Source organism: Calidris pugnax, unplaced genomic scaffold (assembly GCF_001431845.1).
Source record: "Calidris pugnax isolate Ruff unplaced genomic scaffold, ASM143184v1 scaffold65, whole genome shotgun sequence".
NCBI lineage: Eukaryota > Metazoa > Chordata > Aves > Charadriiformes > Scolopacidae > Calidris > Calidris pugnax.
In genome coordinates, this window is record NW_015090785.1 from 639,592 (window position 1) to 667,351 (window position 27,760).

General features: G+C 41.2%; 1 protein-coding gene across 3 annotated transcripts in view; it reads right to left on the reverse strand.

The window, feature by feature from the left end:
* The window catches only part of LOC106902631 (glypican-5-like), a 409,372-nt gene that overhangs the window by 164,771 nt on the left and 216,841 nt on the right, over nucleotides 1-27,760 (reverse strand). For all 3 annotated transcript variants that reach the window (XM_014966275.1, XM_014966274.1, XM_014966276.1), the window contains one exon: nucleotides 1,989-2,109. In XM_014966275.1, the coding sequence (XP_014821761.1) occupies nucleotides 1,989-2,109 (121 nt within the window). The remainder of the gene's footprint in view (nucleotides 1-1,988; nucleotides 2,110-27,760) is intronic.

Consider the following 27,760-nt stretch of genomic DNA (forward strand, 5'->3'; position numbering starts at 1 on the left):
CCCCTTCCAATTTGACCCCAAAAAAAAAAAAAAAAAAAAAAAGAATGATGGAAAAAAAATCAATTTGCCCATAAAATGAGTAATGGGATTCTGTGTAACTCCCCCTCTGTGCAGTCTACGCACACTATTGATGACACTTTAAACTCCTGATTTAATCGGCTTTTCAGTGTCAGTTTTTATTTGTATATTAATATCACAACCGAAATGAAAATTCAAGAAGCAGAAAACAGCTACACATGTTTGATGTTGTATGTGAAGGCCTTGGATATTTAGCAACTTCTTTGATGCTTTGATCTCTGAAGAAATCTTACTAAAATTATGATCAAAGGAATTTATATTATTCCAAGTACTTAAGAACGAACCATCTTAGGGCAATAATCAGTATTCTGTTTAATCCTTCACCCTTGGAATCCATTATTGCTAAGCACCTCAATCTGATGGGAGTTACATTTACTTAAGGATGATATTCTCCTAAAACAGAATTAGAACTAACAGAAAGCAATACCTCCAACTTACAGAAAGAGCTAGGAATTAGATTTTATTGTTCTGGTTAAAAAGTGTTCTTTGAAGCTGTTTTTCAAACATACATAACTTAAGAAAATTGGTATGCAGCTCAGAGACTGTTCAGATTTTTTTTTTTCTACAGCAGACAAATAGAATTTCCAACACACAGCTACTTTTAATTTAATCTATTTCTAACTATTTCCTATTGTCAGTGTTTATAGAAGACTATTACACAGATGGATATATCTAATATTTATAAAGTAAATTAACACTCTATAACAACATGCAAAGGCAGATAAATAATGAATTATCCTTTTCATCAATCTGACCACATATTGTCTATTTCACTGTAATATTAAATACTGCATCAGACCAGTGGTTGTAATTCCCCACGGCAAGTTAAATCAAACAGTGTGATACAAAGAATCCCTGAACTGCAACCTACAGAAGAGCAGAAGAACACTACAGCCAAGCAAGATTTAACAAAAACATTAATTACTGGTTAGATTATGGATTTACCACCCGTGGTTGATGAGAGGTAAAGGAGGGTTGTACTTTTGCAGGAGCAAATGAGAGCTCAAACCATGGCTCCCGGTCACAGCCACAATCTTAATAACCTCCCCCATCCTGACTAAGCAATTCCTCCTCGCCTTTTACCTGCACAGGTTATTTTTCTTCCTGCACACCCTACCCACAAAGGTGGACTTTAATCTTACAGCCCTTTTCTACTATTTATATCCTCATGCTCCATCACTCTTTAATCGTGAAAGATTACGAGTAGACTAATGTGCAAACACATCTGACTCCGAACACACTGTTGTAAGCATTCTTCCAAGCTGACAAGAAAACATGCCTACTTTAAATGAAAATCAATCTCTGTTAAATCCGTTAGCTCCGGCTCATTTGGACTGGCACTACTTTTAAGAGCTCCCACAGAGGTGTGCTGCTGCAGTCATATCAGAGAATCACGCATTAGGCTTTGACAGACGAGAGATGCACCAGGATCTGAGGGAACCCAAAGAGATGGTAGAGGGAAACACAGGTTAATCCTGTCTCTGACAAACTCACTGGCAGGTTCTTTCCTTTTGCACTGAGAGGCCTGAGAACAAGGCCTAGCAAGGAAATGTTTCCAAAGCTGCATGGTTAATTCATTTGGGATCACCTCTTGACATTGGCATCCCATCCAGTTCAGTTATCACACCCTTTAGACCCATTTTGTCTTTTGATTTGTTTATATCTCCACCACTGAAACCCAGCCAGGAACTAGAGCAACTTCCAGGGAAATAATTTTGTCTCATCAGTTCATAAACCAGTTGTCACAAAGGAGTCTTCAGTTGCCATCAGTACTGGCCCCACTACATGGCTATTTCATGCCTGTTATCCTGGGAAACGTAACACGCCAAGCAGTACCACCTAGAAACTTTAGCTTCAGTTCTGCTGTCAAACCCAGTGATAAAATGCTTGTATCTCTAAAAGTTACTTACTTTATTAAAGTGCTGAAGTTTATCAATTAAATTGCTGATGAGTGGGTCCAATCCTCTGACTTTCAGTTCTGGATTATTAATTTGTGCCTTCAGTCCACTGGAAACAACTCTGCTGGTGTAACTGAAAAAAGAGAGAGAGAAAAAAATTTCAGTTAGGATGAACAAACAAATTTTAGGCAAACTGCTGGCAAAGCATGCTGCAGCGTACTGCTGTGAAACATTTAGCTTAAAAACTGAGAATGGTCTACTTTTTCAGGAAACTCAATAAATTTCACTTCTCAAGGAAAAAACCCACAAAACCCAAACAAACCACAAATGGTTTAGAACAAAGAATTGAGAAAAATGACATTTTTCACTAGTAGTCACACAGTATCAAGAGGACAAACATTAAAGAAAACCTTTTCCAGTGAGTTTGCATTTTTTTTTTTTTGACTGGGCTTTATAAAGGCAATGTTCTCATTTTCCTTGGTGCTCATACAAGTATAAACTAATCTGGAAGTGTAAACTCCCCCGATGTAACGGTGTGTGCATAATGATGCTCAGGTTCTGAGCTTAGGAGCAGACTCAGCCGGACTAATGGGCCCAGGAAAGTCCAGCTGAAGTATTAATTTGAAGTCAAGAGTGGTCTAATGGTATCAATCCACTTCAATCCATTTGGACAACACAGGAACACCGCTGCACCTCACCTGCCTTTAGCTTTACCGTTATTCACAAATCATGCCATTTGCTGAATGCTCATCATTGCTTACTCTGTGAAAACACATGGTGACCCACTGCAGATGTACAGGGACAGTTGACACAGCTCTTTGAGATCATCTAGTTGCAATACAGGAGAAATTTAATTTAACGGGTCAGCTCATGGCCTCCACCAGTCTGTTCAGTGATTTTCTGCGTGCATTGCATTGTCTGATCAGAAACTCATCAACAGCAGCAAAAAGCAAGGGGTTTTGTTTTCATTGCTCTTGACTCTTTCCATTCAACCTCTGGTTAGAGCTATTGGAATTTCTCTGGAGGCTTATGTCATTATAATCCAGGATAAAGAACGCAAAATTGCTTCCCCTCTGAGTTGGTTGGGTTGGGTTTTTTTTGGCAAATGACACTGTTTTTTTTTTCCTGTGAAGCACAAGCCTCCATTAAATGCCTCTAAGTGGTATTACAAACCTACAGCACTGCATGGCGTTTGCATAAACATGACCAATTCGGGGACAACAGCAGCAGCATTAATGCCAGAGTCCTCAAAGGGACCCAAATTGTGGAAAGTCAATCTCAGTCAACTCATATATAATGATGCTGCTAAATACATACCCTCTTTTACATACATCATTATCAGGAACATAGGACCATTTGGTATGAATGAGTTCACAGTTCACTGAGACACAGGGGATACTCACAGCCTGCAAGCTCCATCCACAGTTAAGGACTCACTTTTCAAAGCTTTAGAGATACGCATAAATTATGCACAGATAGTTCTGCTGCCCAGATTGCTTGCAATTAGATTCATAATGGGGATTACCTGTATTTCAGATGTCAGAGAAACCACATACAAGCTGTGTAACTCACATCATCTCCTTATCTCCTTGGTCTAGGACAGCTTCAGTCTGGCAGACACTAACAACTACATCTAACTGCTCCTGCCAGGCTCCAGCACAGAAGAGCTGGCCCAGCTATGGTTTGGAACATGACCCACATGACTGGCAACAGCCAGAAAAACAACTACAGACCTGTGGCAGTGGTGAGACAGATGTGATCTGCCAAATGAGCGGTGTAAAAAGCTGATGAAAAAAGAGGCAAAAGACTTACTTGCAAAGGACAACAAAATCAACTCTTGGATTTCCCAGTAATAACCTGTAAGCTCTGCTTGTCCTGTGTGTTCTGACTGAGAGATCACTTTTATGACAAACCCAAGCCCAGAAAGACTCAGATGAACTAAAAAATGGTGAGTTTGGAGAAGGTGGGCTACACCTCTCAAGGAGAAGGAGACGGGGAAGAGAACGGATGGAGAATTGCACAGCCAGCAAGAAGGGAGAAACTCCTCCAGTCCATCACAGCCAAGAAGCAAAGACTGTACAAGAAAAAGACATTACATCCATCTGACTCAAACTACTGCTATGTAAACTGTGAATCCTTCTACTAGCTCTGCATCATGCTAAAATACTTTCAAATAAACACTATACATTTCCTGAAAGATAATCTGATTACTTCACTTCTTTGCACTATCTAAAACATTTTCTTTTGTTGACATCAGATCCTGAATTACTGGAAATGTACATTAAGTAAGATCAGAAATTGGCTCCCTTTATTTAATAACCTGCAATTTAACTGAAATATTATAGTACAGAATTGTTAACTCTGGTTACAGCTCTAGTACTTTTTTTCCTGCTAAATCCAGAAATGTCAGCAGGAACGGCCAGGAAAAGTTATATTAAAATATTGTCACTGGAACAATCCTGAAAGTAACTGTTGCACTGGAGCCCAAGGAACAGCACGTGCAGACAGAATTTTCATCCAGAGCTCAAGTCTCACGCCAATGTTATTACACTGATTGTTTGGGCAAACCTGTGATACTTTAAAAAATAAACAATAACAACTTTTAAACACACACAGACCCCCAAAAGATCCCCCAGCTTTAGAGTGTTTCAGAAGAGCAGCACCCATTATTTTAGATCTTAGCTAACACAGCTCACCAGAAGTTTAAAAAAAGGTAAAAAGTGAAATGCTGCTTACACATGAGATTGCATTTCAACACAACACACACATTTTTCTATATAAATATAGATAAATTAAGGTATTTTAGTCTAAACACTTATTTTAAAATAAAGCCAGACACTATTCTTAAATGTGTTCTTTTTAACTCCTAATATGAAAAGGGATCAAGGTACAGAATTCCCTCAAAGACCAATATGCGGTTTTAGACAGTTCAATATTTTAAAAACAACATATAAAATAGAAATAACTTCAAATTCCAGACAAACAGCTGCAGGAGCTGCATTAGGGATAGAACTACCTGGCACTGACATTTAGCCACAAAAGCCCAAGAAACAGGGTGCTTTTTTCACCCCACTCCCTTCCCTCCTCCCTGGAAGATCCACACCAGTCAGGATACAAGGGGCAGCTGAAGCTCTTGAAGGCTCAGCTTTTCCAAGTATTATTGATCAAGCTCCAGCTGGGAGACTATTTCCATTACTCCATATTCCTCAGGGTGCTATTACTCTGAGTTGTGCCACGAGCAGCCTCTAAGCACCCCAGTGCTTTGATGGGGTGGCTAATGGCCTGTCCTCTTCCCAAACAAAGTCAGCTCCAGCACCTGTCCTCACCAGGAGGCTGCAGAACAAGCCACCACAGCTCACCTGCTTCGTGACACACACTGAGCATTTCAGAGTTACCTACACTGGAAACCCAGGATACCTGGAACCTGAACTTCATCTGAATGCAATTCTCTTCATTTTAGTTCTATCTTCTCCACTTGAGTATTTGGCCCAACGTAGCTGCTTAAGAGGCATCGAAATTCTTAATTGTGGGAGAAACAGGGCATCTACCACCACGAGGCAAATCTGAAAACCTAAGCCTCACATTTAGTTCACAGGAATCCATGAAGTGCCAGAAACATCTCTATAGGACAGAAACCGCTTTGAACGAAACAATTTGTCATACAACCTTGAAACTTGCCACGTATATAAAATAAGAACAAAATATATCAGGTACAAATTTGTCAACCACTTTTTAAAAGTACAATTTGAACACTGCGCATCACCAAGGCAACAATTTTGAACCAGAAATATTTTTCATAATCTGCCATATATTTTTTTCATAATTTTTGTTGGAATTGGTTTAACAATTCTGCTATAATCAACAAGGGCTAAACCAGCAGCACCTTTCTATGACACTGGCAAACTCAAACTCTTTGTGACTGAGACTGCTGCTTCTAAAAGTCATACTAAACTATTTACTGGCATTATAAAAATGTGACTGTCCTAATTTTCCGTACAAATGTAGAAACCATTCTGTAAAAAAAAAACAAACAACCTCTCTCCCCTGGATAGAAAAAAAAACTTCAGACCATACCACCTGTAACAAAAATGTTTTCTCAGCCTTTTAAAAATTGACAGCTGTCAGCAGCCTGCTAAAGCCAGAGAAAGCTAAAGAAAGCCACTGATTTTATAACCAACAAAAATCATAAAAGCATCGAAACAAAGCTAGAGTTTACAACCATCATTCCACATCCAGCCCTGCTTTTTTCATCTTTGTGCATAACTTCTTAAACAGGAAGCAATCCCAGAGATATGCTGCCTGTAAAACCACCCAGAAGTAGATAGCACTAGGCAAATAATAACTCCAATGAATTAAAATGACGTCTTTTTAGGCCCATATGTTTGAAAGTCAGTCACTGACTGCAGGCTCTCATTTGCTAAAAAAATTCTGAAGTAGCCTGTTTATTTCAGCAATATACTCAACACACTGTCAGAGCAGACACCACCCACCACCACTAAATGACTCAGAGGTTAAAGGGTTAGAGGGGGAGAAGGAAGGGAAAAGCTCTGAATGTGTCATTTAGTAGGAAGCAATGAGAAATACGGATAAGCTATTTAACTGGCCTTGAGATCCACCGAACAATTAATTCAGTTACATTAGGCATGGTTCACCAGATGGTGTGTTTTGTCTTATATTTATTCATAATTTGACCCTTGGACTGGAATGGTTTGCCTGAAATTCAATTATGTGAATCCACTGCTGATCTACACCAGTCTGTTGTGTCTCCAAATTAATAATTGTTGGACATTTCCCTTGTAGTTTTTAGATGCAGCCCTTGGCACATGCGATGCTCTGACAGGAATGATTTTCTCCCAATTCAAGGAACACAGAAACGTGCACAGACCAGTAAGAGCAGTGACAGAAAATCTGTATGGTTGCAGAATTTGAAATAATTCATCAAGACTATCAGCTTTGATCTGATTAAGCCTTTTCCCTACCTCTTTGCAAAATGGAAAGAACAAGCAGAATATATGGGAGTTGTATATCCCTTGCCTGGTTATCATAGTTGCTTTTTGCTCAACGAGTAACTTTGAGGAAAGAAAGTAAATGCCTTTTTTCTGAAGTGTTGTTGATGCTTAAACATAATTCTCCAGGAGGAAGAGCCAGCCCCACGCAGGACTCTCCTCTGACTCAGCTGTCCCTGAGCTGCTCCACGTGATGAGAGTGACAGCCAGTGAGTGTCCCCAACTCCTTCTGATCCTTGTCATTACAACTGACCAACAGAGAGATGGTGCTTTATCTCTGAGCGACTCCCACAATAACACTCCTCAGAGGAAAGGTTTATATCATACTTTTAATCATTTCTGTAACATCTCAGCAAACCTGGATTACAGTCATTGAGCATCTTGGCTGAGAGGTCTCAAAGAAAGGAACGATCAAACCATGACCAGAACTGTTCTCCAGGAGCTACAGGCTCCTTCACTTAGCTGCCACAATAACAGCTGCTTTAAAAAAAAAAAAAAAAAAAAAAAAAAGAAAAAGGAATAAAAGAAATACATCTTGATAAATTTAGTCAGACAATCAGCAGCTGTGAGGGAATACTGCCAAACTTTGCAGATTTCGGGTTTGTCTTATAATTCAGTTTCTCTTAATCTACCCAACTTGAATATTCAGCATGCAAGTGCTTTGTAGAATTAAATCTTGGATGACTTCACAACTGTAAAATTTATTCAGTTGGCCAGACCCATTAGGTCATTCTGCAATTAGCTCCATTAATACAAATATCTATCCATAAACAGATATATTCTCTGTTTGTAGGAAAGGTTTCAGTCAGGTCTCCACTCCCAGCAGAACTGCAGGAAGAGCAGCTGGCAAAGGTGTCCCCTCACAAGTAAGATCCTGCAAACAGCCCTGTGCAGGGGCACATATTGAGAAATCTGGAAAGTTCCAGATGTTTTTGAGCCCTTGCGTGCAGGATTGCAGGCTTTTGTAGGATTGTTGAAAGTCACATAACTTCTTGGGTGACCTGAAAACCAGTGGGGCCTTTTGTTTGTTTTTAAGGAAAAAAACATGTAATTTATGCCAGTGGACAGCAGAAGCAACTCCACTGAAGTCAGTGGAGTTATACTAGGGTAAAATCTGGATGCATCACATGAAAATCAGACCCTTCATGGAAAAAGAAAAAAAATATCCATGTGTTCTAAATGATCAGCTGAGCACAACTGGAGCAACATTCTCCAAGAGAAAGATTCATCTGTTTAAAAATACCTATGTAAAGAGTTCATTTTGAAATGATTAAATAACTGCCAACAGACTACAAGAAAGCTCAAGTCTAGCACATAATGAGTTTAGCTGCCCTGAAGATTTTGTGAAGCAGAACTGACACGATGTGAATACCTACTGCCTCTGCCAGAACTATTCTAACAGGCTTCTGTGGAAGTTTCACAAATAATCTTGTTTATTAGTAATTATGGGAAACGATGAGACAAATACAGTGTGCTAATGGGATAATTCCCCAACAAATCACAAAGCCACACAGCATTTATAATGGTCTTTCTCCACTTCTATAGGGCTATAAAAGACTGCTGCAGCCTAGATCATAAAGACAATTGTAAGAGTGCAGGTACAAAACCAAGTTACCAGAAGGCTTCAAGTGACTGGATAATGCCACCCCATGAACACACTGAAAACCACAGTGAAAAGCAGCTCAGCAAAGGAGTGTACATGTAAAAGATCTTACCATCAAAAAAAGATGTGTTCATCAGTCTTTCCAGAATCATGCTGAAAATGTACTGACTCAAGCTTCAAAGAATACTTGTAAAATGCTTGAAAAGTGTTGTAAAAGAAGTTATTATTGATTGTAGGTGAAACAGCCTACATTCCTTTCCTAGGTCTGTGAAAAGTTAATACTACCTTCAAGGCACACCGAAAGCACAAAATAAATTTGTAGAAGTTAATTGGACAGTCTTTATTATGTTGAGGAAAGGCAAGTACTTGCCTGGAATAACATCAGATAGAAAAGTTCTTCGGTTTAAAGTGGAATATACTCTACAGGACAGGCAAATGATACCTCTATCCCCATCAAAGTGAATATAATGAGCAATGAAAATGATACCCTAACTAAGAACTGGCAGCATAAAGACCATTCCCCATTAAATGAACTCGAGGTACAGAAGAGAAAACAGAACAATAAACAAACAATATATACTTATCAAAGCAGCATCTGTGGCCATTCCTCGGGGAAAAAGTAAAGCTAATCTGAAACACCTTTTTCTCAGTAACGCCTAAACTGGGGGAAGAGTATTTTTCCAGTACAAACAGGAGAACAAGGCCGAGCTAAATCCTGATGGAGAATCTGAACCTGCTCCTCTCGGAGACTGGCAGCTTGAGGGGGCTGTGGAAAACAAATGGAAACATAGGACTGCCGATGGGAGATACCAGGGGTAAACGGGACTGACTCAGCAGAAAAGAAAATACAGTCTCAATAGAGGAGAAGACTTGATCTCTTAGAAGAAAAAATAAAAACAGACTAGCACTAAACTTCACAGCAGCAAAGGGAGAAGGAGTATCAAATCAAGCTCACAATATTTGGTTGATCAGAGTTTTGGCAGGCCAAGGCAGCAAGGATCCTATTCCCTTTCTGGAAACCCTGGTTGCTGATACTTAAAAATTGGGCTTGACATCTGACCCTGGGTATACAAAAGGATATTCTATGATCCCAGCATAGAAATCTTTATGAAGCAAAGTGGGAAATGTCCTAATTTGCACAGTATCAAACATATGTCACAGGGAGAAGACCTTGCCTGTGGCTCATTAAAAGCAAAGCAAAACAAAACATAACAAAAATATTTCAATGCTAAGAGGTCAAAATTCCAGCTTTCCTCAGAAGTCAGTTCCTCCAAATACACTTAGATACACATGGGAGATTAATGAGCAGCTGACAATAACGAATACATGAACTGCAGCTCTCTATGAAGTCAACTTGCCCTGAACTCTGCCCTCAGCCTTGGCTGAAGCCCTCTGGCTTTGCCATCCCTGCCATTCACACGGCAGCTACAGCCCCTACCAAAACAGCTCTGGGTTCATACCACGTGAGAGATTTCCACAATCCAAACTACTGCTGAGCCTGAGTGCAGCAGGACTCCTGCTGAATATCACTGCTCCGGCAGCAATTTCAGGTTTCTTGTCCCCATTTTTTTCCACAGCTGTGACTCCCCCATACTTGTCTTCACGTCCTTTTATCTACCCTGCTGATTATGCCTACGTGAACCCAGCTTTGCCTACTTTGTTCAAAACCCTGTTGTTCTCTCCTGTGCCAGTCTAAAGAACCTTCTCAGGCTACTCTTTAAGGTGACTCACCACCTCCCTCCACTCCTCTCTCCAATGTATTGAAACGTTCACAAAGCTACGGACGACTGCCAAAGCTGATGCTCTGGAACGGGAAGATGCACTTACTGGTACTTACTGGACACAGGGAGTAGATCAGCTACAGCATTCCTTCCCATCTCCTGTGAAGGAGGCATTTGGGTAGTCCAGGCCAATTCTCTCTTCCAGGCTCAAGTATAAGGCAGCTGAGATGTACACCTTCTGAACCCCTCACTTTCCCTGGCTATTTTGGGATGTCTCTGACCATTATGTATTCTAAACACGCACTAATGCACACACATTTGATTTTGCTCCCTTACACAGTTTTTCCAATACATTTGTGCAGAGCTATTCAAGGCAATCCTTACCTGCTCCAGTGCCTTCACTTCTGCTCAGGCCTTAGTATCTTATAGCAGGTGCTTGGTCCTTTAGCCACAGATGGAAGAGTTATTGACCCTTTCTGGGCTGCAGGAGTGGGAGGTACACAGTTCCAATCTATTCCTATTTCCAGGTTAATAACTTCATCAGTAAGATGGTGATGCTAAATTTCATATAAGTAAAAAGTAAATAGGAAGCCTTAATGCTGTATAGAAAGAGATCAGACACTAAGACTTCCAAATCTCCTGACTCAGAGTTCTTAAACTCCTTCCCTTTTGCTTAATCTTTTCCACCAGCAAGACAGCTGAATTCATCATTCCAAAGCACCAAAGTTTTATTCCTTATAGAGGAAGCAGTATTTTATTGCAGAAGCTATGAGCTACCTGTTCAGCTCACCAGCAGATTTATAGATTTCATCCAACTCCTTCCTTTTGCGACTGCCTGATTGGCATAGATCAGGACAATCAACATTTATTGTTCCCCTAACAGTAAAACACCACCATCCAAAATGTACTCAGCATATTCTGCTGCCACTGGTTGATAGCTACAGGCAAACCCGGATCAGGCTTAGCTTAATTACTGTTACCCCCTAGGCACCCTTATTGCTAGAATTCCTTGCAGATACACCAAAGCCTGTGCCACAGTAGCACCACAGGGATATGTTTTGAACATGGACTTTTCCAGTGCCATCTCCATGGTTTGGAAACAGTTTAGGCAGGCAGCAGTTCTAATTTGTTGCTAGCTTGTATCTAACTAAATGTTTGATGCAGTAGTTCAGTATCAGGCAAAAATCCGCATTTTTATTACTCATTAAAACACTGCAGAAAATGCTAGTATTAGTAGAGAGCAAGTATGGTCTAGTTCTGGAGATTAAAATGTCTTAGCACTTTTCCAATAGAAGAGTTTACCCAGGTCAAGGCTGAAGAGCTCGAGAGTGACGTGGGAAACTGAGCTGCCTCAATTCATGTTTTTGTCGTTAAATACAAAGCATTGTTTTCCTTGCTTGAGTGTCTAGTACTTCTCACAAAAATAACTGCACTAGAAGAGAGGTCAAATGTAGAAAGATTTTCCCGTCATCACAAATTTGAAGAAGAGAATATTTATACAAAAATCAATTTACTTGACCTATACTGTTCAATTCTTCTGCTAATACTGTTGAAGATTTATGTCTAGTTAAAACTGTCCCTTTCCACAATTTAGCTTCTCTCCCACTTGATTTTGCAGTAAGGTCACAATCCAGAGTTCATGATTTTATACTTGGTTGCCACAGACACAAACAGCAACACAAATTCAACAGGAGTTCACTGCAGGATTAACTACATCAAGGACCAAACTGTCAGGGGAAAGAACATTTAAACACAAATACATATACCACAAAATGTGCAGAAGAAAACCTAAGAAGAAAAATAAGGACAAGGAATCCTTTTAGCCCTGCTGTAAATGCCCTTCTCTTGAAAATCCAAGTGTCACAGAGGCTTGTCCTGAAGACACCCAGTTCAATCAAGTGAAGTACGATCTCATTTTTGATAGTCACTTCTAAGCTGGATAATAGTAAGTAGGAAGAGTAACTGCTTCTGACATACTTGCAAGTTAGTAGCGTATTTCCTCTAGAGTTTTGGTTTCTGTTGCACAGATTCCCTTCCCTTACACCCCAACAAGTGCTCTAACACCTCTGTGTTAGATACAGTAAAAATACTTGCTATAAAATCCCCAAGTACATGAACACAAAGCAGACCATGAGACTGACTGAAAACAGTTGACCTGACATTTTTCTGCATGTAAGTAACATCACAAATAATCTTCTTAGTCTTAAAAATAATCTGTTTAGAAATAACATGCTACTATTCTCAGTTTCCGTTTAGCAGATGAAGTTATAGTGCCTTAAACAGAGATTCTAAAAGGATCCTGTTCCATCCAGTTCCCATTGATCATCTGGGCCGAAACAACTTAGGCTCATACTTGGAAGGTGCTAATGAGCAAGGAATCAAATGCTGATGTTCCACAATCACCCACCCACTGCATCCTTCTTGATCCTCCCTGGTTTATCAGAACAGGAATAAACAGGTGTCTCTTCCACCCTCCTGGATAAAGATGTCTGTCACCAGGGTCTGTCTGTCACCAACCACATTGCTGAAATACTTGCCTCCAGGTACAAAAGCTCACTTGGAGTTTCTTGTCAGCCCTCTTGACACCTTGGAAGGAGCAAGATACAGTCTCCATTGTTTGCACTCCCAGCACAAGGCCAAGGAGACAGTTGAGTAGACCATGGTCAGGACATACCCATGAGCCAGGCTGGCATGGCAAAGCAAGGTGAACCCTCACTCACCCACTGGAGGTACAAGGCTCCCCAGAGAACACACACCAGCACTTCACTGCACAGCCAAAGCATTCTCATAGTAAGGCAAAGAGGTCAGGACCTATCGAGCAGTATGTTATTTTTCCTAGGGATGTAAGGTACAACACAAAGTTCTCCAGAGCCTGAGTGTGACCACCCTCAGTTAAAAAAGGGGCTGATAGTTTCAAGTGGCTGCCACGGGGCAAGTAGGCAGAGAGCTCTTTCCTCAAGCTCATCAGCTGCCCTGATCTGTGTGTTTTTTCAAGTCTTTCCCGAGATGCAGAGACCTTTTGCTCACCATGAGTGCTGGAGCTGGCACCCCTCACATGGGCAATATGTAACCTGCCTGCGCTCAGCCATAAGGAAAGGCCTACAAATACAATGAAAAAAATCAAAAGACAAGAGGACTGACTCTGTTTTCCTGCTAAAATCAGAAAAAAAAAAAGAAAAAGACAGGAAGTGTCTCTTTTTTTCTCCTTTTAAGAAGTGTACAGTATTAAAGAACACAGAGAACCAAAGTCATTTTGAACACAAGACAAAAGGCATGAGAGAATAGCAGGCAGTTTGTTGTGGCACAGCTATCAGCTACAAAGCACCACTTGTTATCTATGTGCTAAAAATATTATGATGATTAATGGCAAGGACGAAGGAAAAAAACAAATAATAGAAGGAAGAATAAATGATGTAACGATGTTTAAAAAAAAAAGCAAGCATGTGACATTTCAACATTTACAATAGTATCTGAATAGGCTCCAGTTGTCTATAGCATCATTCATCTTCGAGGTATCCTGAAGAATTTTACAAAGGGGTGGGTTGGCCTGGAACTAGTGTGACTCCGATGGCAGATGGAACGGGCATTAGTCATGAAAACCAACCCACAAACACGTATTAGAGCTTGTTTTCAGTATGGGAAAAAACTTTGCAGTTATCACTGTTAGCTACTTAATTTCTCTTTTGAATACGATAGCAAGGACAGCACAAGGACACTGGTGATGGACAGTTGTTCATCCTGAGGTCATGGGCTTAAATTCTTCAACATCTGAGTGTTGGCAGTGTTGGCTGGTCATTCAGTGCCCCATGCCAACGCTTCCTTGTGGACAGTCATGAGCAACATCAGAGAGTGTGTTCCTGCTTGGGAAGCTTCAGGCAACTGTTGGTGGGGCTGGAAGCTTTTAGCAAGAAAAGAGAGAATTTCTTCCCCTTCAGGGCACTCAGTTCCTTTAAGTATGGTGTAGGCTACAAAGGGACAGAGACCAAAAGGCAGCCAGTGGGGCAGAGAAGCTGTAGGCTCCTGGGCAGTACCACCAGGGACATGGCCCACAGCAACCAGAGAGAGGACACCAGCAGATGTCTGTGCAGTGCAGCTCTGCATCAGCAGCTGGCGGGCCTGGATCGGTCACCCCCACCATGAAAAACCTCCACCCTAACCGTGGAGGGACCACGTCCTCTCACTCCCTTTCCCACCCTCTGCTACACTCTTAATTAAGGAGATAAAGCTAATGTAATAGGGTCAGACTTAAACCCTTCCAAGCTTTTTCACAGACTGCAAGAAGCTTTGGATCACACACAGATAATTTAAGGCAGCTGGAAAACTTACAGCGAGGATGACTACAGCCACGGTCAATATTCGGATCTGAGGAATATACGGCTGGAAAAAAGTCTTGTCTGTGAACATTATCCTGCACAAGGCCTTGATGTGACAGTGAACACAAAACTGCTCTGTTCAGATAGCAGCTGAAGAGTCTTATAAGTTTGTCATCATTAATTGAAAGGTTTTCCCCAGTTAAAGACTGTCTTAGAATCTGAACAAGAAATGATGTCTGAATCTCCTCTCCAGTGATTTGCAGGAAAGAGAGAAATTACTTCATGCACAAATCCACTGGCTTTGAAAGTTATGCTGGAAAAAGGCAAGAGGAGCAACAGAAGGATGAAGCATTGACTGTGATTTCCTACCAGCGCACAGAAAATCTTTTACCAAAGCAACTGGGTAGAAAAGCTATGAACCAAGTTCTGTTGTTTTACTAATTTGAAATTAAGCGTTTCCTATCAGGAGTGGCAAAATATTTCATTAAACACTTCAATCCTCTACTGTGAGATTGCAGTTTAAAGAACAATTAGTAAGAAAAGGTTTTAAAATGAGATAAAATCTTTAGAATGAGATTAAAATTAATCAAAAAAAGGTGTGGAGGGGGAGTAGTTTATTGCTTCCATTTTAGATGAATCGTCTCTTTTTACCATAACAAAATTAACCAAAAAAAATTAGATCAGCTTGGCCAAAAATAAATTAAATCCCCTGAATTTTTGTTTTACCCTCTAAACTAAAAAAGTCCATTAATTCCTGAGGTGTACAAGATATTCGGATGTGTCTGTAAAGTTTTACATACATTTACAAGGTCCTGTTTGGATCTTGCCTTGGCATGAGAGTAATTATTATCAAAAATTAATAGCCTCCATGTAGACAGTTATGCTCAGCAATAATGATCTCAAATCTGCTTCTCCAAAGGATCTCTGAAACTCTAATGACAGCTCTCCCTCTGGCAAATGGTGCAAAGACAGCAAATTGCTTGGGGAAAAAACATTTAATCAATGTTTTATTAGTTTTCATCTCGAATAGAGCAATATACGATCTACATGAAAAGGTAAGACATAAAGCGATTAGAAATTATTGGATGATTAGCTGAGCCCAGTCCAAATTTGTTAGGCAACCAAAGCCTGTGGCTTAATGCTCTGTTCTAGTATGGACAAGTCTGGAACTTGTAGAGACAGAACTGAGTCCCTTGGGAGAGACACGACAGGGTGGACACCCCATCAGGATGCAGACATCTATCCTGCTTACAAAGCATGCATCAAGAGAAACTCCAAACTCTGAGCTAGAGATATGAACAGAGCAGGCTGTGTTTCTTTGCCCACGTGCAACCGTGCCTTCTCCTCCACAAAGGCACCTGCTTGTGCAAAGAGGTGGGTTTCCACACTAGTGGGCAGGCTGGAGACTGGAAACCTTAGTCCTCAGTCATGAAAACAACTGTGCTTGGATCTGCATACATGAGTGGGGACCACTCCTGGATTCAAAGCTGGACACACCTACTGTCGCAGGAGCAGGGCCTTTGTTAGTAAGCAGTTAGAGATACATAAAATCCATTAGGACAGACATGGAGTAAAAGCTATTAATGGAGACATCATACCGAGGAGCTGTCAGATGATGTTGTAATTGAGGCTCAGGGCTTACAGTGCAGGTTAATGAGGAACCAAGCAGAAAGGTCTCTGTACCATGTTTCGAGAGGCATCATTCCCACCTTTAACAGCTTGGGAGGACACCACACTCAGACAGGCTGCTCTCGGCTGCCTCCCAGCAGTCCAGAGCTCCTGCTGAAGGCTCCAACAGAAAACCCTACCAGGTACCACCATACATCCCTCTGATGACCAGTCCAGCCATGGGCACAAGAGGTGGTTGCAGGACAGCCTTGCTGAGGATTGGTGTGAATTGTTACACGTGCTGGTTTATGGCTTTACTTAGCACATGGAGGTACTAAGAGGGCATGAGAATCCCATGTCTTTTTCTACTTTTCCCCTTCTACAAGCTTTATGAATCCATCAAAGGAAAAAAAAGGACTGGAAGGAAAACACCTAGTCTAAGAAAACAACAGAAAGCCACCCAATGAGTCCTGCTTACTTCACGTGCCCCACATAAAGCTGCATAACTCATATACCTTGCAATTTAATTGCAGACTTGGGCAGATTAGAGTGGCTGGAGCCTGTGACAAGCTGATACTGGCCACAGGGAGAGAAACCCTCCAGCCCAGTGCAGCGTCAGCCCCACTTTGCTCTGTTTCAGGGGCCACCGGGATTACAGAGGTGTTGGGCAACTGTTTGTCACTATTGAGAAAAGCTTTCAGGAGAAGGAAGTGAAAGAAGCAGCTCTTAGTAGTAAGAGTAGTTTTCCCTGCGGAAAACCAGCGGCGTCTGTGACACACATGGATGGGACAGCAGGGACAGCAACTCACACACTGAGTCCTTGGTGGCTCTAAGACACAGCAAGAAGCTGAACATCAATCACAGGTTCTGAGATCTCCCTGAAACCTGCTTCTGGAGACCACACTAACCTCAATTTTGTACCTGCTCTGTGCAGGCTTTTTTTTTTTTTTTTTTAAAAATGCAGAGCAAATATCTTCTATTCATAAAACCTGTCACCACTTGCCTCACTGAAAACCTGCTCTCTGCTTCCTTCAAACTCGAATAGCGACCAGAGGCTCACAGCACAATAGGTGTGAGCTCTGAAGCCTGAGATGCAAATAAAGATCCAAAATGTTCCAGTGCAGTGAAGTACTCCTTGTAGCACCTACTGTGCTGGTCCAGCAGGGACCATTGCAGAGCCCAGGCCCTGCTGCATGGAGCAGGCACAAGTTTCACCTCCAGAGCTCCTGCAAGGAAGCGCAGAGACCGTGCAGACCTGCAAAGACCCTGTGGCAGCCTGGATCCCCCCCAGCAGGATCCTGGGTTCACAGAGAAGGACCTCAGGAATAGAAGTGCTGTATCTTCAGTAAGAGGCAGTGATTAATCACACAGCTGTATGCTTGTGGGAGTGGAAATGAAAAGCCTTTTATATTGGCATCCTCATTATTTCATGATAATTAGAGCCCAGTGTGCCATAAACTGCCCCCAGTTTTTACTTTTACAAATTGGAGATAAATTCATCGCTCCTCCTACAGATGTCTTCAAATCTATTCAGTTAGTCCTCAAATAGAAAGGAGACTGGAAATGCGGTGGCATAGTTAAACCCAAGTCATACAGAATTAAACAAAACTTTACCCACTCTGTGCTTCGGAAGGGGGGTGGGGAAGGGGGAGCTGTTGCCTCAATTATTCTTGCAGCTTTCCATGGTGAGTCTCCAGCAGCTCTGATCTGTCTCATTTGTAATTTCTCCCAGCTGCAGGAGGCATGTTGGAATTGCCAGAGAAGATCAGCTCACCAGCACATTTAGCCCTGAATTCCTGCCTCTGGCAACTGCCTGACTTCTAATGCTTCAACAGAGGGAAAAAAAAAAAAAAAAAAGGAGGTTTTCACCATATACCTAACAAAAGATATTTTTCTGAACCACGGATGCCAGCTTGTAGCCTCAAGCATGAAATTTGATTACTTAAGTTTACATCTTGTCTCCACCTTTCCTCCCAGAGATATATTGTCATTTACACTCTGTTTACGCTGGTGTATTTTTCACTGGCCTTCCCAAAAAACATACAGAAAAGGAAATTCTTACCCAACAAAAGAGATCTCACGAGGCAGATCCAAAGGCTCAAAGGGCTGGCGTGTCTTCTAGGAGCCACAAAACAGCCACCAAAGAGAGACTCAGAGCTTGTAAAAGAAGTTACACCTACGGCTGTAATTATCCACCAAACTCCTGAACTTGATGATATTTTTATATAGGAGTGTGTTACCACATTTCTTTACAATTTCTTTTCTAATGTCTGATCCCAAATAAATCTATAAGCTTGGCAAGATCCCAATAAAAGCCACCGCTCACTTTTGTGACAGAGCACCAATGTCACTTCCAAAGTGCACAAGGGACCCTTGTGAGAGGGACAGGGACAGGAGCTGGTTTTGTTCCCCTGGATGCTTGTCCTGCAGTCACCACACAGACATCACTGCAAACACACTGCTTCAACGCACTGGAAATGAGGGAAGCAGACCAGTGCTGATAATTATTACATATATATTAAATCCTGATTTTTGGTAGGAAAGAAGCTCAAGAATTTTCAGTTCTAATTTAAAAGCCGATGCAGTAATTTTCTGTCATTTCACTCTGCTCATTTGACGTGCCAATCACAAAAAGTAACCCAGCAGGAACTGCACTTCCATTTTAATATAATTTCAAATAATAACAGCACATCTATCGCTGAAGAGTGATTAGTAGCAGTACTTCCATTAAAAGCTAAGTGGCACAGTATTACTGCTGAAGCTCATCTGTCTACTAAGGCTTGTGGAGTGGTCGCCTCCTACAGACTCTCCCAAGTTACAAACCCTCATTCAGTGTGGAGAGGGACTCTCTGCACGTCAGCTTTATAGATGAATAAGTTTACAAAAAAAAAAACACCCTCGTGAATTACTGTCTATTAACTCAGCAGCGAGGAAAAAGCCAGTTTGCACTGATATTACTGAAAAAAATCATGAAGCTTCAGTTCCATTAAACCAATGATTAAACTATTACATTCTAGGAAATCATAATTTTATAGTGAAGTCTAATACACTGAACAATTTAAAACTCAAGAGTCTGTTCTGTACCATGCTCTGTACAACGCCGTGAATATTCAGCAGCAATTTGAACCTGGAGCTCCCCCTCGTGCTGCATCACTAAATTACGGACAGAGACATTTGGGTTTTCTGTACTGGCTTGGCTGGTGGGGATTTTGGGTGAATAGATCCAGGGATGTTGATGGACAATGGGCAGCCACTGCCCTGCACGAGTGTTTAATATCATATATATTAATTCAAAGTAGCACCTAACTGAAAAAAAAAAAAAAAAAGATTAAGGCTATATATGCACAAGGGTTTTTTACTTATGCTTAGCTCACACAAGTATTAATATTTCTTAACCTTACTGACACTTGCATCAAAATGCAGCTGCATCTTAATGCATGTAATACGTGTTGAACGCAGGATGTAGGATCTAGATTCATTGCCTTCATAAATTCATTCATTTTGACAAAAACACAATTTGTGACATGTTTTTCAAATAATATTGCTTTTTCCCTGGACACGTATGGAAATGCCACATAACCCGAGGCAAACAGTCCAACGTAAGAATGGTCTCCGAAAAATCAAATGTCATCTCTAGCCTTAGCATAACCATCTAATGTTCTGAAAACAGAGAACAACACAGGCAATAACTATGTAGAGAACAAATTAGACTGCTTCCAAGCACAGTCTTTGAGGCCAGTCATTCTAACCTCTTATTCCAGACTAATTATTTTGTAATAAAGTAATAGCTTATCTATAAATTCATAAGGAAATGACACTTTCCTTACATGAGTTCCACCATGCTGTGGGTAACTAATGCTGACACCTGAGCACCCCAAGAATGACAACCATGCATTTCAATAACAGGGAAGTGTTTCTTCAGGCAAAGTTGCCTTTTGAAATAGAGTTATTATTCTCATAAGGAAAATCTCTGCCTGTCACTGAGTTTGGCCTATAAACAACATGAAAATAAAAACCTCCTAAAAGTGACACTGCTTAAATACCAAACTGATGCACACATAACATACATCTTAAAACCATATTAAGAACTGCCCTCACACCAGCGATTATATCAAGCCAAAATGTTGCTCCCTTTAAAACCAAAGAGAAATTAGATTCAGCGGGATAGGACCAGGGGGCTGCAGATCCTTTAGAGTATTTTAATAGCTGTCATTTAAATAAGTGTTTGAGAGTGTGGGGCTTAAGACATAGCCTGGCAGCTGTTCTGCCATGCTTTGCAACCTTTAAAAGATGAGATTTTTTTTAGAAAGTGCATTTGTATTGAAATACAGAAGAACTGTGTTTGTTAGAAGTCTATGGCCTGATGTTTTCCTGGGCCTTCAAGCACAGCTCTGCAAAGTGCTGCTGTAAACCTGCTCTTGCTGGGATTTATGTCTCCTGCCTTTCTCTGGTTTCTGCAGCAAGGGCTCTCAGCATAAAGGCAAGAGCTGTAAACGTGTGGATGGTAAGAGCAGGCTTTGTTTTCTTCTCTTTCATCCATCCCACGTTCTGCAAGCCCAGGCAGGTTCTTGGAGAGCCATGACCAAAGGCATTGCCTTCCCTGGGCTTGCACAGGCTTTACTGACTGGGAACCCCAGAATCCAATGGCACCAGCACGCCCAGAAAACAGACCCCAACGTGGAGTTGTGCCTGCAAGGCACACCTGTATTTCTGTATTTCTAACAGAAATACGTTTTTATCACCAACGTCTACAGAGAAAATAGACTTCATGTGTCATGCTGCGCCAAGTAATTCCTCAGTGGGAGGTATGCTCCTATATAGCAATTTCTGAGACTACAAACACACTTTAACTCACAAATTCTGGTTTTCCAGTGTAGGTATGTGTAAAATAAAACCTGTGCAGCAATTGCAAGCAAAAACTGACTCCTGGATAGACTTGAGCCAGACACAGTGAGACAGAGACAAAGGAAACATCATCCATTTCCCCACTCAGTAGGCAAACCAATATTTAGCAAATCTGTTCCTTTAGGGCACTGCTTATATTTATAAAAATGCCTGTAAATTTTTGAGTCACACAGCTCTCCCAGAATTTTCTATTGTATGCTAAACAGGTGGCCTCTTTACAAAATATGACTAGTCTTCAAATATCCTCCTAGTTTTTTTGTTTTTAATCATTATGTTAATTTTTCTGTTGTCTTCTATGATAATGATTTTGTATTTTCTTCCCAGACACAGGTACTGACTTGCACTGGGCTGAATGCAGATCCCCACAGAATGAGTACAAATTAGGCAGCCTCATCAGATGTGTGTTCCTCATTTCCAATTTGTTTTTTGTGATCTTTTAGGCAGTCTTAATCCAGTGGATATGGGCAGCACTGATTTAATAAGCACATGTGGCTTTACTCAGAACGTTACCTGGCACTATGTCAAATGTCTTACAGAAGTCTAAGTGCATTAACAGAGTTATCTTTAACAACTTTTCGTGAATTCCAACAAAAATCCAGCATCAAATTAGTCTCATAATATCTCCTGTCCATAAACCAGTGTTACCTGGAATTATGTTGTGGATGCCCCATCCCTGGAGGTGTTCAAGGCCAGGCTGGATGGGGCTTTGAGCAACCTGGTCTGGTGGGAGGTGTCCCTGCCCAGGGCAGGGGGGTTGGAACTCAATGATCTTTAAGGTCCCTTCCAACTCTAACCATTCTATGACTCTGTGATTCTATGTTACCATTGTTTGTTTTTTTTATTAATTAGGTCCCATATGACCCTTTATAACTGCAATTACCATCAAAGTAACCAGTCTTTATTTGCTTAAACTACCCTGTTCATTGACTTTAAAACAGTGGCACATCATGAGCTTTTATTCCCCGGTTTTCTAAGGAGCATTTGAACGGTGTGTCCTTACACAGACAGAGACATCTGCATGAGCTGTGCCACTGCTGCCTGCCCCAAGCCCATGGAGAGACACTAACGTCCACCAGGTAACACCCTGGCTCCACACTTCAGCAATTACAAGTGTATTTAAACTTCAAGCCTAAAACGTGCACAGACTATCCTTATGGTGACACGCTTTGTGTGAGAGCAACAAAGAAACGGTAAAACTAAACACTGTTCTTGGCAACCAAATGCTGTCCTGTATTTACAGTAACTCTGTTCTCCTCCATTCATCTTTTCCACCCTCCAGCCCCTAGCAAATCAAAACAACTTCTGTTAGGACCATATCTACTCTGAAACTGCTGTTTTTCTTTCTCTTGTAAAACATATTTGTTGCAATTTTTTCAAAATAATTTAATTTTAGCTTAACTCTGCTACTGTAAAAAATCAATGGCAAGACTTGTATTGATTTCAGGAGGGCAGTTGTCTAAACCCAATTGATTTTACCATTTTCTCTACTCCTTTCCCTGGGATGAACGCACTCGAGCCTCTGGTCCTTAGTGGGGAACAGCTAACTGATGCTTGAATATTTCTTTGTTTCCAGGAAGGATCAGGATGAGGCAACCTTCAATTCCTAAGCACAGCCATTCTTTGGGTGATGTGGCCAGCACTGGAGGTGATACCCTGTTAAAATACTTAAGATGATGTCCTTACAGCTACAAGCTTCAAGGAATCTGGTAAGTGCAGATTTAAATATTGCCTGTATAAACTGAAACACCGAGCAGCAGCTCTCCAAGGGGAGCCGAATGTTTATCACGTCTACATGTGACATGGCAGACTGACTTACACAGGAACCACTGGAGATTTGCAGTCAGAGCAAGCCCTGATAAAGTGTCCCCTCTGGGCCCAGAACTCAGGAGAGGAGAACATCCCTCCCCGTAGTGTCACGGTGCTGTCATGCTCCTTTGCCTGCCAGTCACACAGAGCCTGAAGAAAACAAAATCCGGCAAGGAGCCAGGTGGAAGTTCAAATGGTAAGAGCAGAGGAAGCTGCTGCTGAGCCACCCTGGGACCCAAGCAGCATCTGTGCTGGTGCAGGAGTCCCCACAGTGTCCCTCCAGCCCTGCCTGCCACCCCCTGCACGAGCACACTCCTCCCTCCATCACAGAGGTAAGAATGTCTCAGCTCCCCTCTACCTGTGCCACAGCTCTTCCCACAGCTCATTCTGCTGGTCACAACCACAGTGTGTCAATCACTACTTACAGTGACAAAAGATCAAGAGGATAAATCTTGAAAATAAAGAACTTTTAGGTGTAAAAAAAAATAATCTTTCCTTCCTTATTTTCCATAGCAAAGTAGAAAAGGATCAAAAAGAAAATAGAAAGAAAAGGGCTTACAAAACCAAGGAAAAAGAAAATTACATGAAAGTATTTTTTTTAATTTTGTTTCCTCTCTTTCCTTCAACATTAAATGAAAAAAACCACCAAAAATCCCCTCCTCTTGGAAAATCCTCCAGACTGGGGATTTTTTTTGTTATTGTTGTTGTTGGTTGAGCTCGCATATCTATGAGTTAAAAAGAACTATTATTTTGGAACCACACTTATCTCTTCTGTTGAAGATGTGTGTTAGTTTTCAAACCTTTGTTTTTTGATAAAGAAAAAGAAAAAACATTATCAAGTGCCCCCTGCTTTCTAAACAGAGCACAGCAAAAAGCTGACCATTAGATGGCCTGTGCCGTGTACTGAAATTAAACTTGTGAAACTTCAGCCTGAGAGTGTGTGTTTCCAGGAGATAAACATGTAATACATTATAACAAATCAAAGTTAATCTATTGTTATCTCTCTTTTATTTCGTCAGCTCTTTGGATTAGACTACACAGCTTCACTATGAAGAGAGTAGATGGAAAATCTTTTTTTATTATTCTCACTTTAAAGAATACATTTTTCAAAGCCTGATTATAAATCCTTGGCTGGCAGGAATTACCACTAGAGGTATTGTGTAAGAAATATATTTCCAGCACAATGCAAAAGGCTTTCGTCATGGATTTGAGGAGAGTAATGAAAACTGTATCATTGAACCTGAAACTGGGCAGATACTGCACTTTTCCAAACCAAGCCGAGCAGCTTACTTTCATATTTCCCTATTGTTTCTAATTTTACATTTTTAGTTATAGAGCAGGTGCTTTTAGACATATTTTTAATGCATCTAAATACTTCTGCCTTTCATTGCACAGTATTTCTACAAGGCTGAAAAGGGAAGTGGCACCAACTGTACATCAAATCGCCGCATATGGAACACGTCAACAGTGGTTATGGTGCCTTTCTGTATCAGAAAACAAGTTTAAACAGCCACCGTGGTACACTTGTCCCAAAATAGTGACTCCTACCCAAACTGCGTGGGTGGAACAGCGCAGGAGGGCAACTTCCCTGCCTGTGTGAGGGGATGTTCCTGCTCATAGCCCTCTTGCCACAAAACCCTATTCCATGTTTTTACCAGGAAAGATTAAACTGCCCCCCGTGTGCCTTGTCAAGCGTGTCTGGGAGACTCCAGGAACCTTCAACCAGGCAATGACTGACCATCCCAGGGAAACAAAGATAACTGAGAAATTACCTCTGTGGTCATGCTCACGGACCAAGCTACTGAGTAACAGCGTGGAGGGGCATCTTGGTGGCACGTCACTTTGTGTCCCGCTTCTCTACACCAGCCAACGTTAAAACTAGATTTAGCATGAACTGACAAAAAAGTTACAGAAACGGTGGATAAAAAGGACCAAGTCCACTAAGAAATTGATACTAAATGGATTTCTTTTGCCTTTATTTATTAGTTTTCTTCAGCCTTTACTCTTATTGTTCTTGGCCCTTTTATGAGCTCCTCTGGACTGTTGTTTTTCGTGGTATCTGCTGATAATTGCAGGCAATGATGAAGTAGAGTACTGCTAGCAACTGGGATGCTGGCTCAATAATGCAATCTCACTTATGGACGAGCCCTAAAAAGCAATCTATCAAAAGAAGAATAAGCCTCCCCTTTGTCCCAGGGGCAGAGACAAGGTTTTATTAAAAAGGGAGGAGGTGGTTATGGGTGAATGTCTTTGTTGAGAATTTTTACAATTATATTTCAGTTTTGCTCTCAACGCTAAACCGCCACTTGCTCCCACGTCTCCTGGCTGTTTTGCCTGTATAAACCAACAAAATGCTAACAGGCCAGTTTTAATATAAAAGGCAGATCAAATAGGGGATGACCCTTAGGCTGTAGCCTATATGACAATCATTAAACAATTTCAGAGTTTCTCCTCTCAAAAAATTTTTCCACTGAACTCTCAAACATACCCCCAATCTTGCTGAACTCAGCAGGTTTAGCAGAAAACCACCCCACTAAATACCCCACAGTAACATCAGTAAATGCTCTGGATCTTGGACGTATATTCTCCCTGCAGTATATTATATCCAGTGCATTAAATGCTCTCTTAGCAACTAAACAACCACTACTCACCAAAATGAGCTCACTCGCATTCTTAGTAACAGACAGAAAACCCCAGATACCCCTGGGAGAACATAATTCACAACCAACCACTGCATCTCTGACCTCTCGTCCCTTACGAGGGATCTTCAAAACCAGTTCTAAAATACAAGCCTTGGAACTAAAATTCATAACTCCGCTGGACACTAAAAAAAATAATAAATCACTCTCAATATACGTGCTGGTTTCGAGGTATGCTATACTACCCCATCTCACAGCTCTCCTCTTCATGAGCTGCAGACAACAAATGACCTGTCTCCTCTTTTCTCTCTCTCTCTGCCAGAGGAAGCCCCCGAGGGTAACAACCCCCCCTCCACCTGCCCCCATCTCAGAGCTACAACCTGCCTCCCCGTGGTTTAGCTCATCTACACAACAGAGTGATTGCAAATGACATTTCGGACCTTTGTTCTGTTTAAGACAGTTACCCAGGAGCAGCAGATACTGCCCAGCAAATTACTCCATCTAATAGTGCATTTATCCAAGCAGAGTTAATTGAGAGCCATCTCACACTGCATTTCTTTGTTTCTTTCTTCCCGGTTACTCACGTGCAGCTCCTTTTTCTAATGAGCTGGGCTCAAAGCAGATAAAACACAGGCTGGTCTCCACCGTGTCTCAAAGTCAGATGCAACAAAAGCAAGTGAGAAGAATGACCACAAGGGAGCTTCAGTTTGAGACAAATTCCCACTGAAGTCAGCAAGTAGCATTTTGGTGCCATTTGAAGTTTCACTGCACATGCAGCCTATGACGCAGAGCAGCTTTTGCCACTTTCAGGGGTAACCCCGGGACTGAGTTAGTTGAACTCTCTCATCTTACCTTATTTTCCTAAAAAACAATTGTTCCATCTCCTTTCCTGTCCACTCTGCCCTCGTGCCAACTGATGGATACAGTTTTGCATCAGAAACACATGTAGCATCTGCCTTTCCAGATGCTGCCTTTCCTTTTACTGTATCCATAACCCCTAGCAAATAACAGTAACTGTTCAAAGAACTTTCTCTGATTGCTGATAACCACTTCATTAATGGCAGTCCCAGATATCATATTTAAATTGCTTATTTTAATTTACACAACAAGCCACTGTTCCTACAGGTCCAGTTCAGCCAGACATTTCAACATAGAGCCTCCTGACCTTGACATAATCCAACCCAATAACCCAGGTGACTTGACATGGTTTGGTAACTGCAATGGATCACAGCCTAAAAATTCACATGGCTTTTATGTCTCCCTTTCCCCAATGAAATTCTACCAAAATGACTAATAACTAATTGAGGACAACGCATTCACACATCCCTTGTCTCATAAGCTCCCTCCTCTCCCCCTCTCAGTCTATAAACGGATAGACTTGGTGGGAAATCTAGAATACTCCTTCCTGAAACTTGCAAACATAGACTAAAATTTAAATAATTTTGTGAATCTGATCCACAAGTCTGTGTAAGAAAGTATTGAGGATACAAATCCAAAACAAAGGGTTGCTAATAGTGCAGGGTTGTTGTTTTTTTTTTTTCCTATTCAGTTATCCTCCACTAAGAAAGAAAGAAAGGAAAAGCAGGAACTGAAAAGTGAGGAAATATCTCCTCTCCTTCTGGACTGGGAAAGCTAAGAGAGAATTGTTCTAAGACATGGAGAGCTAAAGTGAATAATTCTTTTCTTGGTCCTCTTGGTACGACTGCAAAACTTGCACACCACGTCATTCAAAATTCACAACAGAAAATTCAGAAGGTTGACAGTATCTCGCTGCACAGGACCACAATAAGCCATTTTGTCACTGGGGTAGCCAGGTTTGTTCAAGGATCCGTACTTCTGGGCTCCCTTCCCATGGCAGCTCTCAGCTGCCTTCCCACGTGACTCAAATTCATACCCACTGGGGTTTCAAGAGAGACTGAATTCCTCTTTTATTACACTTACTTTCTATTTGTCTCCTTCACTTGGCGCATCAGCTCAAGAGAGAATTTATTGCAGTTTAATGTTGTGTAGCATCTGTGCAACTATAAATTAATCACTGTCAGATAGGAATAAAGAAAATTAGTTTCCTAGAGTACATCTTTTTCATTTGCTGTTGATTACCTGTATAGGGACCTGCGCCTTTCATAGAGTCAGTGTAATCACAACATTGAAACGTCATTACTCAATCTGTTTCCGAGGAAAAT